The sequence below is a fragment of the Poecilia formosa genome, unplaced genomic scaffold (genome assembly GCF_000485575.1).
Source record: "Poecilia formosa unplaced genomic scaffold, Poecilia_formosa-5.1.2 Scaffold1, whole genome shotgun sequence".
NCBI lineage: Eukaryota > Metazoa > Chordata > Actinopteri > Cyprinodontiformes > Poeciliidae > Poecilia > Poecilia formosa.
Genome location: NW_006799940.1, coordinates 2792485 through 2803001, shown reverse-complemented (window position 1 = coordinate 2803001; position 10517 = coordinate 2792485). Strand labels below are relative to the sequence as shown.

Genomic DNA, 10517 nt, shown 5'->3' with positions numbered 1-10517 from the left:
TGTACTTGTGCAAACGTGCTAATGAAACGTTTTCCGCAGGCGTCTGACCTTCTGTTGTGCACTCGCTCTGTGTTTCCGATGAGTTTTCTCGGCGAAGAACAAATAAGCCGTTTGCAACTGTTGCTTTTGTGAATGTGAAACCCTCTCCTGCTATTCCACTAACAAATGTACTCCGACAATGACAAAAGAGTGAAATAGAACCATCTACGGGGGAAGCTCAGGTGTACCAGCGGCCAGATGGGGTAAATGGAAGCGTGCATAGTCAAAGTGGAGTAAAAACATATAAAAATAGAAAAGCTAGAAGCTGCACATTAAGGTTGCATTTACGATAAAAAGATAACGTGGCACAGTTATTAAAAATAGCATACTCAGAACCAAAGCAATGTGCAACTGAGTGGGGGAATTTAAAAAATGTACAAGGCGCGTGTATTTGTGCATAGAAAACAGCAACAGACTATTTACAAGAAATTAAAAAAAGACTGTGCAAATAACAGCAGGAACGTAAACACTGAGTTTTTTTTTTTCTTTTTTAGTGGCAGTGATGATTAGAAAGTCTCACAGCTGCTGTGAGAACGGATCTGCGACAACGCTCCTTTGTGCTCAGTCTGTCACCGGAGGAGCTCTGTGGTTCAACAGCATGGGGTGGTAGTCTGCACTGGGTTCAGAGGTCATCCCATGACAGAGCTGGCCTTCCTGCCTAATGATGAGCTTATATCTAACCACTTACTCTCAGCTTTTTTTTTTTTTACCTGGTTGCCATACTGCGGGGCTCATTGCAAGCATTGGACTGATGATGAACCAGTTTTGCAGGAAACACTGTTGGTACTTGGGGCAGAAATTTGGGTTTGCCCAGGCCACCATTATGTAAGACGCGCCACTCAGTGGGACTAAGTTGTTTTCAAACGGGGGGATTATGTATGTTCTGGGCACATGGTGCCATTTATGACACAACCATGTGACTGTTACCTTTCAAAATGCAAACATAACTTAAAAGAAATGTGACTTTGCATTTTAACTATCTTGAAATTGGTCTCCGTCTCTTTAAGAAGCTCCCACTCTTTCCGACACAACAGTGCTCCTCCATTTTGCATTTCCAACTACTCTTAGAAGCACTGGACTCAAAAGTAGTTTGATGTGCAGTTCCTGAAGGTGTTTGCTAATTGCTGCTGCCACTAGTCTGCTGGAGCTGTGTGGGGAAGGTTTGAGGGAGTGATGCAATACATAATACACCTTTAATATTAACTTTGCTAGAAATATTAATGATGATATTTTACAGCAAACTCTGTCCATTCTGGAATGCTTGGGGAGAGAAAAAAAAAGAGAAAAGAACAAGGAATTATAGCCAGTACTGTTGGTGCAGATGACATTATGCTGTGGAGCTGGTCAAGGGAAACAAAAAAGTAAAATCTTTCAAAAAAAATATTGCACGTCAAAACCATGAAGTAGAAACTTTAACTCAAAACATGGATATCATTTTACAAATAGATCAGAAAGTTTGGTCTTTTTTTAAAAGATATTTTTATGTGCAATCTAGTTTTGTTAGGTATATAAAAATATTAATATTAAAAAAAATGTAGTAATTTTTTTTTAAATTTGGCTCTGTACTTCACATTCAGATCTTGTGCTCCAGCTTCACATCCAGCCACTGGTCCGGGTAGTATAGCTCTAAAAACTGTTACCCAGACTTCTTTAAATCACAGGTTGTAGAGAATATTCAACTTTTATTCAATATGTCCCCTATAGAAGAATCACCTGCAGGAAACCATAATAAAATGCATTTTCCCAACAGCCTGGAGCCGGAGATGTAAAATTCAACAGATTGAACCACCTGTTCCCCCCCTGTCTCCCTTCTCTTTTTCTGTCTCTACACGTCCTCTTCTCCTCTCTCTCTCTGTCCCTGCTCCCACTCTGACAGGGATACTGAGTTACTGCCAGAAGTACACTGAGGGGGTGGTGGTGAGTGTTTGGGGGCGGAGGGGGGGAGGAGCAGGAGGGGTTGCCATGTATCTGCAGTCTGGCTGCAATGGAGGGTCCCACACTCTCCCTCCCCATCCCTCCTTTCCTTCCTCTCATTTTCACACTCTTGGTTATGATATGATTGTTCGCTTCTCACCTCAAGTGTGCGCAGATGTAGACATCCGGGTGCAGTCTGATGAGTTTTTTTTCTGACGAGCAGGAGTGGAGGGGGAAGTGGGGAGGGATCGTTTAAGAGAGGGAAAGAACAGCGTGGGGATTTAAGGGGAAAGCAAGGGGGTTCGGAGGTGGTGGTGGTGGTGGTGGGGGGGTCTATAAACAAAAACAGAGGAGGAAACTGAGGGAACGTGTCTGCTGAATATGTATGTTTGGTTCGTCTTTTGGGTGAGTGCGTGAGCTGCAGAGGTGCCCTATACTTGGCAGCTCTTGGACCAGTTCTGATGGGTCTCCTCCACTAACATGCTGTCATTTCCTTTAGCTGCCTGACGAGGAGATGAACAACGTAGACCCGATCAGGTAAGGTTCTTCTCCCTCCATCACGCTCTCTCTCTCTCCCTCCCTCCCTCTGTTCTGCTCATATCTTTTCAGCGCTCCATCATCACGCCCCCGCGTTCTCCCTGTCTTCTTCCTTTAAGCCTCTTCACTCCCACTCTTCCTCTCTCTCTCTCTCTCTCTCTCTCTCTCTCTCTCTCTCTCTCTCTCTTTCCTCTCTGCCTCCTCTGCCTTTCCCTTTTGGCATATAGCTGCTGCTGTTGCTGGAGTGGCGTGGCGCGGTGTTGGCGGCAGCTGTGCATGTGTTGGGGTTTTCTCTGAGCTTTAAGGCAGAGCTGGGTAAGCCAGTCCAGAGAGCACATAGAAGTAGAGGGGCGGCGGGCGGGTGGGGAGGGAGAGGGCTTCCTCCATCCCCGGCGAGACTCGGAGCCAGCAGGATTTTTATCTCCCTGTCTCCAGGATGAGGCTGTGCGTGAGCAGAAGGTACCGCTTTGCCTTTCGCATCTTCGATTTGGGTTGCAAAGCTCTTTTGGTTTTCAAATGTCTTTATTTATGTGCTTATTTTTGTGTTGCGTGGCTGCACTTGATGCATTGTTGATCTGCATGCTGTACGTTTTCTGATAGTTTTTTTAATAATTAAAAGGTTTTTTAATTTTTTTTTAAAAATAGATTCTCCTGGGAGTTCTCCAATATCTCCAATTGATCAGTCTCAATGGGTTTTTGGTTGCTCTTGCATTGATAAGGGTTGTAAAAATGTCACTTATGTGTGTTTCTGCATGCTTTTGCGAACTCACCTGTCGGAATACCCTGATAAATGACCCTGCATGATAAAAACAAAAAGCAAAATATCTAAATGTATATCTAAATATAAATCTGTTTGAATCTCACTTTTATACAGAGTGGCAGCTGATATGACAGCTCGAATAAACTCTGATGAACTCTTCATGACACCAAGTGTCATTTTCCTGATTAATTTGCCATTAAAGGGGAAAAGAAGGTATTATCCAGGAGCTTTTAATCCTCATTTCTTTTCTCATTCACCTTTCTATTGGAGACAAGTTTTAATTAATACAATTACTAATGAGCCATTATTAATCCGCCACAGATGGAAATAGATCCCGAGCTTTTCCATTCTTGTTCGATTACTGGTGGTGTTATTGCGATTTCAGGCAGATTATAATTTAAAAGCCGTTTAAGCAGCCAATGAGAGGTAATTAATCTTGACAGGAAGGGGAAAGGGAAGAAGGGGAAAGGGAGGAGGGAGTGGGGGGGGGTGCGGGTTCCCTAATGTGTGGCATCAGTTGTCCTCACCTCTGTGTCACAGCTTTAATTGAATTATAGCAGCTCGACAGAGATGAGAGTCCCGCATCTTTCCACCTGTAGCCCAGGGAGAAGCCGAGTTGAGGTTAATGAGGAAGACGGACCTACCTCAGAGTCTGACCCCACCTTTTTAATCCCACCTCGAACCCCCTGCGCCACCCACAACCCCCCACACGCTCCTCCTCAGATGAACTAATCTCCAAGACGGCTTCCAGCCCAAATGATGAAACGCTCTGAAATCTTTTCCCAGTGCCTTGCTCTCTGCCTCTTTCGTAATTCCTGTCCCTCCCTCGGCCCGGCTCCTGCGTTCGGAGGCCCGTGGCAGATAGAGATGTAAATTGTAAATGGCGACGCACTTGAACCTCGGAGCCTCGGCGCACTGGAGGCTTTGTGACTGTTTAAACAGATTTAAAGTTCGGAAGACTTTCAAATTCTGACAGGGTGAAAAAGGGCATGAAGAGGCGCATTTGGAAAGACTGTCAACTTGAGTGATTAGCGGACAGTTGAGAAAAGTGACGCTTTTGAGAAAAAATCTGACTTTTGACTGATGAAATTTCTTTTCTTAAAAATAGTAACCTCTTTAGTTTTTTTTATATAAATTTCTAATTCCCTTTTTCTCTTTTAAGCTTTACTTAAATGCTCTTTCAAATAAATCTAATTTTCGTGGTTAGTTTCAATGCTTAGTCAATACATGTCCATCAACTTAAAAAAAAGACACAAACCATTATTTATAGAAGATTTCTCTTTTTTTTTTTTGAAAAGATAACAATCTGAAAAGTGTGGCCTGCATATGTATTCAGTTCCCTGCATCTATGCTTTGTAAAAGTACCTTTTGCTAAATCTGAGCCTGCAAGTCTGTTGGGTGTGACTGGTGCTCTCCCCGGTGTAGGTGATCAGGCCCTGGGACTTTTGCAGGTGTGCCATGTTTGTTTTCCATGTTCAGACTTCAGATGATGGATTGAGCAGGGCTCCACGAGAAACACCTCGACAAATTGTTTTAGAACCTTTTGACTGTTTTAGAAAAAGTCGCATTTTGACTGTTTTTAAACTTTTCAACAGTCAACGAATGACCCACCTGGTGCGTTGCTTGGACTTCGTGATGCCGTTTGTTCAGTAAAGTTCTCTCGCAAAACTCTTGTTTGCGTCTAACAGAGCAGCTGGATTTATGCTGAGATTAAATCACACACATCTATTTGCAGCCATCCAATGGAGCGGTGAGCCCTGGACTCCACCTTACTGTAAAGAAGATAAAAGTCACTCATAAATTTTCTTGCACCTCACAATTTTACGCTGGTGTGTGTGTGTGTGTGTGTGTACATGACAAACTGAGAGTAAGATTTACATGTGTGCAAAGCGCTGTACAGGCTTTTAGACTATTCCAGTGGATTGTGGACGTAGAGCTCCATGACAGAAACAGCGTCGATGCTTATTTGCAAAGATGCTACCAACAGATAATTGTTCATCCAGACTCTTATTACGTTTGAGTGATGAGGATTGCTGTTCAGGCCATCTTCCAGGCGTTCACTCAGCCTGAGATCTGGTGACTGAAAAGGCCACGGCGAGGTGTTCGTGTCATTTTCACACTCATTAAGCCTTTCCGTGTAGCCCTCCCTTTGCGACATTGCTTTTTATTAAGCTTAAATTGTTTTCCCTCAAAAAAACAGTCCGGCGAAGGGGCTTTCACTTTCTTCACCTTCACTTTCCATTTTGTGCAACGCCTTAGGAATCGGGCGTAGAGAATGTAAGGAAGTGCCCTTTTCACACTTTTGGGCACACAACAGGAAATTGTTCTTGTCGGATGCATTCCCACTACAGGGAATACTCGGCTCGGAGTCGGTGATGCAGAAGGCTGGCTTGAGTGTGTAGGAGGCATGAGGTGGTTCAAGAAGTCTGCTGCAGTCTCTCTCTCTCTCTCTCTCTCGTCTTTCCTGGTCATTATTTTCATCGTCATCTGCATGCAAAAGAGTTTTCACATATTAAAGTTAAACAATGCTGGATCTCAGTCTAGCATCACTTCCATTTTACACACTTGAGCTAATGGTGTAAAGTGCTTGTTTTCAGCCCAACTGAGTGAGACATTTGAATTCACAGCCCACAGACAGGATCAATTAAACATCACACATGGTTCGTGCAAGAGAACTGACAACGTAAAGAGCGAATGTTCAAATCAGTCAGACCTAACGTTCTGACCTAATGTTCAAAGAAGCTGGTTCAGCATGCCAGCTGCTTAAATTGTGTATTTTAAACTAAAGGACAGCTCTGTGACAAAATCTTTAGTGAGAGAAATGCAACACATCCTCTGACATCTCCGGAAAATGAAAAAAAGACACTTAAGTAAAAAAAAACAAAACTCCCAAACTATAACGTATTATCACCACAGGTTGGTAAATAGGCAGTCTTGGGGTCCCTTGACGTGCCATATCTTCCTTAATGTCTACGTAATAAATTTAGTCGGTGCTAAAGTCACACAAAAGCTGCAGGACCCACTGGATACTGCCGTCCACCACCCTGCAGCTCGACCCCTTAAATCTACTAGTAGTTAAAGCGTCGCGTCTTTACTACTCTCAGAGCAAGCGCCAAGACTTGAGGGACATTTTGTGTTGAATTGAGCTGTAAATTTAAAAAAAAAAAAAAAAAAAAAAAAAAAAAAAAAAGCTATTGCAATTAAAGTGTAAGTAGAGCCCCGGTGAAAGCAAGTCCCCGTCCCCAGACGGTTTTTGGAAAACTCCACCAAAGCAGGCAGTGTCAAGAGACACAAGTTTGGGGGATGAGTGTCACTGTTGCCACTTAAGCAACTTTGCTGGTGTATTTAGTGAATTTTCAGACGCCTTTAGAAACTTTTTTCCTAAAAAGTGCCTCGTTACATATGTAGTGACTTTTCCCTGGAGACGTTTGTAACGCCACGTAAAGGACCAACAGCTCTGCAGTTCGTTCTGCACCAAACCATCTGCAGTCAGAGCAGAGAGGAGACCTGTCCTCTTCTGTGTGTCCACACGGCAAATGACGCTGAGTGTGTCTTTCATTTAATTGTGTAATAATTATGCACAATGATAGTTGCCCAATTATTGTGCCACGCCTCCTTTTTTAATTTCTTAAATATTCACGTTTGAGGTCTTTGAACGTTTTGGATTAATTAAGAGCATTGTAGTTGGTGATTGATAAAAAAAAAAATCTTCAAAAATAAGATGGTGTTAAAGCTGAAAACCAAGATTGTTTGGAACTGAATGGGAAAAATCACAGTGAATTAATACAGACTTAGGATGACTCATTGATCTGCATCTTGCTGTCATTTATTTTTATTTGATATTTTTGGCTTCATTCGCATTACCCTCGGGCTTGATATTGATGAAAATGTTGAGGACTTAACATTTGAAAGACTGAACTGGACTGAAGAGAGTGAAACGTAGTTGAGGCCTTCTGTTGTTTCTCAGTCAGATTTATGCTCTTTTTCTGCCCTGTGTGGTCTGAGCACTTCTCCTCTCCCTCCCATTCGGTTTGTGGGTCTCTCCCTCCTGAAGCCCTGGCAGCTCCTCTGGGGGTCATTAACCATCATCCCAACCCCATTATCCCTCCTCCCCTTTGTCCTGTTCAGCACCAGAAATAGGATGGCCCAGGTCAGACCTATCCCTCATGGTGATAAAGCTGCCTAAATAATTTTGCTGCACATGACAGCTGCTTTATCTCATTGTTATGATGCATTTTAAAACTGTACTTTTTTTTTTTTACTGTGGCACTTTGGTAAACATCTATTATTAAATACTTAGATTCCATAAAAAGAGAGTTATTTGTGTCTGAAGAGATGGAAAGAGTTGGATAATTGCGATTAGATAACAGGGAATCTGAAACTGTTTAGAGTTTGAAGCCAATTAAGGCTGTTTTTATGCTATCCAAGAATGTTTGAACAGAAAATATATCTTAAAGCAAGTTAGGTGAAAATCTAAAGAGATCTCAAAAGGACGCTTCAAAGTCTGCAAAGCTAAAAACTTTCACATTGGTTTGTGTTCAAATCATGGTGCACAAAATGGGAAGGAAATTGATTTTAAAATAAGAGAAAATAATGTTTTCATTGTGATTTTATCAGTTTTTATCAGTGGAAAACTCTCAAAAAATGTTACTGCATACAGTTACGGCCCAAATTATGCCTTAAATGTTTCTGTTAATCATTTGAGTGGCCCTGCAAGGGTACAGATTTGAACATGGTGAAATATATGTGGAGACAGCAGAAAATGAAGAAGATAATGAGGACTTGACAAATATTTTCAAAATACCAGTGAAAACATACAAAGAATTTAGTTGCTGTAACGTCAATAAAGATTTTTCTTCCAATTAATTACAAGGGCAACATACTTTTTATAATAAATAAATACAAATAATTAATCCCTCTTGTTATTTTAGATTTTCAGAGATGGCTGCTTGATTTCCTATCAGAAACAAACTTCTTGGCTGAAGTCAAACAATCTTAAATGTGAATCAACCACGGGTATGAATAATCTCAGGGTTAACTGCAGAGTTGCACCAACCTTTCACTTTGGTGCTTTAAAAGCTGGCTGCTTATCAAAGAAGAAACCAGCAAGAATCCCCACTAGAGTCACATGCAGCAGTGTGGAAAACACTGCTTTGCTTTGGGTGCAAGGACTTTCTTTATGTGGTCTGCACATAATCATATTTATCTATTTTACTTCTTGCAGCTTGCCTTTAGGTTAAACACGCCTGGATGGCCAAACACATCAGCTCAATAGCTGATTTCAGATTAGTTTGAAACCTCTTTAAATCAGCTGTTTTGATCCAGAACTGGTGTTGACCCTCAGTTCAACACTCAGGAGCACACCAGGCTAAATGTCTGAGTTGTATGCAGACATGAAGTGCTTGAGTTTCTAAAAAAAAAATTCTGTTTTTATTGTTTATTTGTCCACCTTAAATTTCTCTATATTCTCCAAATTTATAATAAATATCAATGCGCCCAAATAGAGTATAATTGTCATGATCCGTGTTTCTGTGTATTTATTTTAAGGTTTTTCTGTGTTCAGTTTCTGTCCTGTGAGTCTGTTTCTGCCTTCCCTGTTTATTGATCCCAGCTGTGTCTCGTTCCTGTGATTACCCTCCCAGTGTATTTAGTCCCACCTGTTGTCTGTGTTCCTTGTCAGATCCTCGTCGTTTGTTGTACGTCTTCCGCCCAGCTCTCCAGTCGCACTGTTTAAAGTCCTGGTTAGCCTTAGCTCTCGTTTTCAGTCTTCAGTATGTCAGTTGCTGCCGGTTATTAGCTGTGTGCTATTGTTCCTGCCGTGCTGCCTGACTGGACTGTTTTGAGCAACATCTCTGGTGCCTATCTCCAGCTAACGTTCCGAGTGAGAGGCGGGGTACACCTTGGGCAGGTCACCAGTCTGTCGCAGGGCAACACAGAGACACACAGGACGAACAACCATGCACACACACACTCACACCTAGGGGCAATTTGGAGAGGCCAATTAACCTGACAGTCATGTTTTTGGACTGTGGGAGGAAACCGGAGTACCCGGAGAAAACCCACGCATGCACAGGGAGAACATGCAAACTCCATGCAGAAAGACCTTCTTGCTGTAAGGCAACAGCGCTACCAACTGCGCCACTGTGCAGCCCGTTTTGAGCAACATTCATCATTAAATTCATCTTTACCTGGGTCGTCAGCGTTCAATCTCACCACCACCAACCACACATTATGACAATAATCTTGTAAAACCACAAGCAAAATGTTGAAGATGGAAAAGTTTTCTCTCCTTTTAAAAATGTATAAAAGTGATTTTAATCTAAAGATCAAGAAAATTGTTTGCCTGTGACATTCTAAAATTGGATTTCATAAATTATATATATATTGTAAGTGCTACAGAAATGAAACTTGGGACAACAACTGCTATATTGGGGTTGGTTTTTTTTGTGTCTTTTTTCTTTGAAAAGTTACATTTACTCCTCTCAAAGTTCAAGCTTTTAGTCGGTCTCTTGGGAGTGACAGACAGATCACTAAGTACATTTGCATTACCTGCACTATAGGGTTATATATAGGTGCATGGGGCCACACACACACACACATTCACTGGAAAATGGAGCAGTGCACTGCAGTGTAGCAGATCTGCAGAGGTTGTTTCTTTGATGTGTCTAATCACCACCTGTCCACTGAGCTCCACTCACACACATTGTGCTGTGTGCTTGGAGCCGGGCGGCACGCTGCATGTGTGTTTCTTTCTGAACGAACGCATTTATGTTTGGGTCTTTTCTATTCTTAATGAGCTGAACCCTTTTGAAAGCTGCTTGTGCCTCTCCATCCCTTCTTTTTTTCTTTTTGGTGGCAAACAGCGTTCATATTTTTGGGACTTGCAACCAAATCAAATTGCACAAGATTTTGTTTGTCCAAATGTAGATCTACTGACTACAGTAGAATATGTGTGTGTTTTGATGTAATTGAAAATAGCAATGCAGAAAGTTTCAGAAGCTTTGATTCCAAAGTAATCCGTGTTTTAAGGTTTCGACATTGAATTTTAAGATTCCGAGTTGGTGGAGGAACAGATCTCAATGGCTCACAAGGACAGCTCTCTGTTGGATTCATTGGCACCATCACATAATTTTTTTTATTTTTTGGTCTTCAGGCTAAAGCAGGTTTTTTTTTTGTGCAACAACATGTGCTTGTGTGTGTTTTTGATGGATGTTTGTGCATAATCGCTTGAGGCTTCTCTTGCCTCCACAGCTTGTGTGCCTAATAA

The 10517-nt window shown here is 41.9% G+C and overlaps 1 protein-coding gene across 4 annotated transcripts in view; it reads left to right on the top strand.

The window, feature by feature from the left end:
• Positions 1–2304: 2304 nt before the first annotated feature.
• The window catches only part of si:dkey-174m14.3 (brain-enriched guanylate kinase-associated protein), a 30628-nt gene continuing 22415 nt past the window's right edge, over positions 2305–10517 (top strand). For 2 of the 4 annotated variants that reach the window (XM_016668424.1, XM_016668417.1), the window contains exon 1: positions 2623–2949. In XM_016668424.1, the coding sequence (XP_016523910.1) occupies positions 2927–2949 (23 nt within the window). In that variant the 5' untranslated portion in view covers positions 2623–2926. Of the gene's footprint in view, positions 2359–2452; positions 2491–2622; positions 2950–10517 lie in introns of those variants that run through there. The other 2 variants (XM_016668407.1, XM_016668396.1) reach the window with 2 other exon arrangements.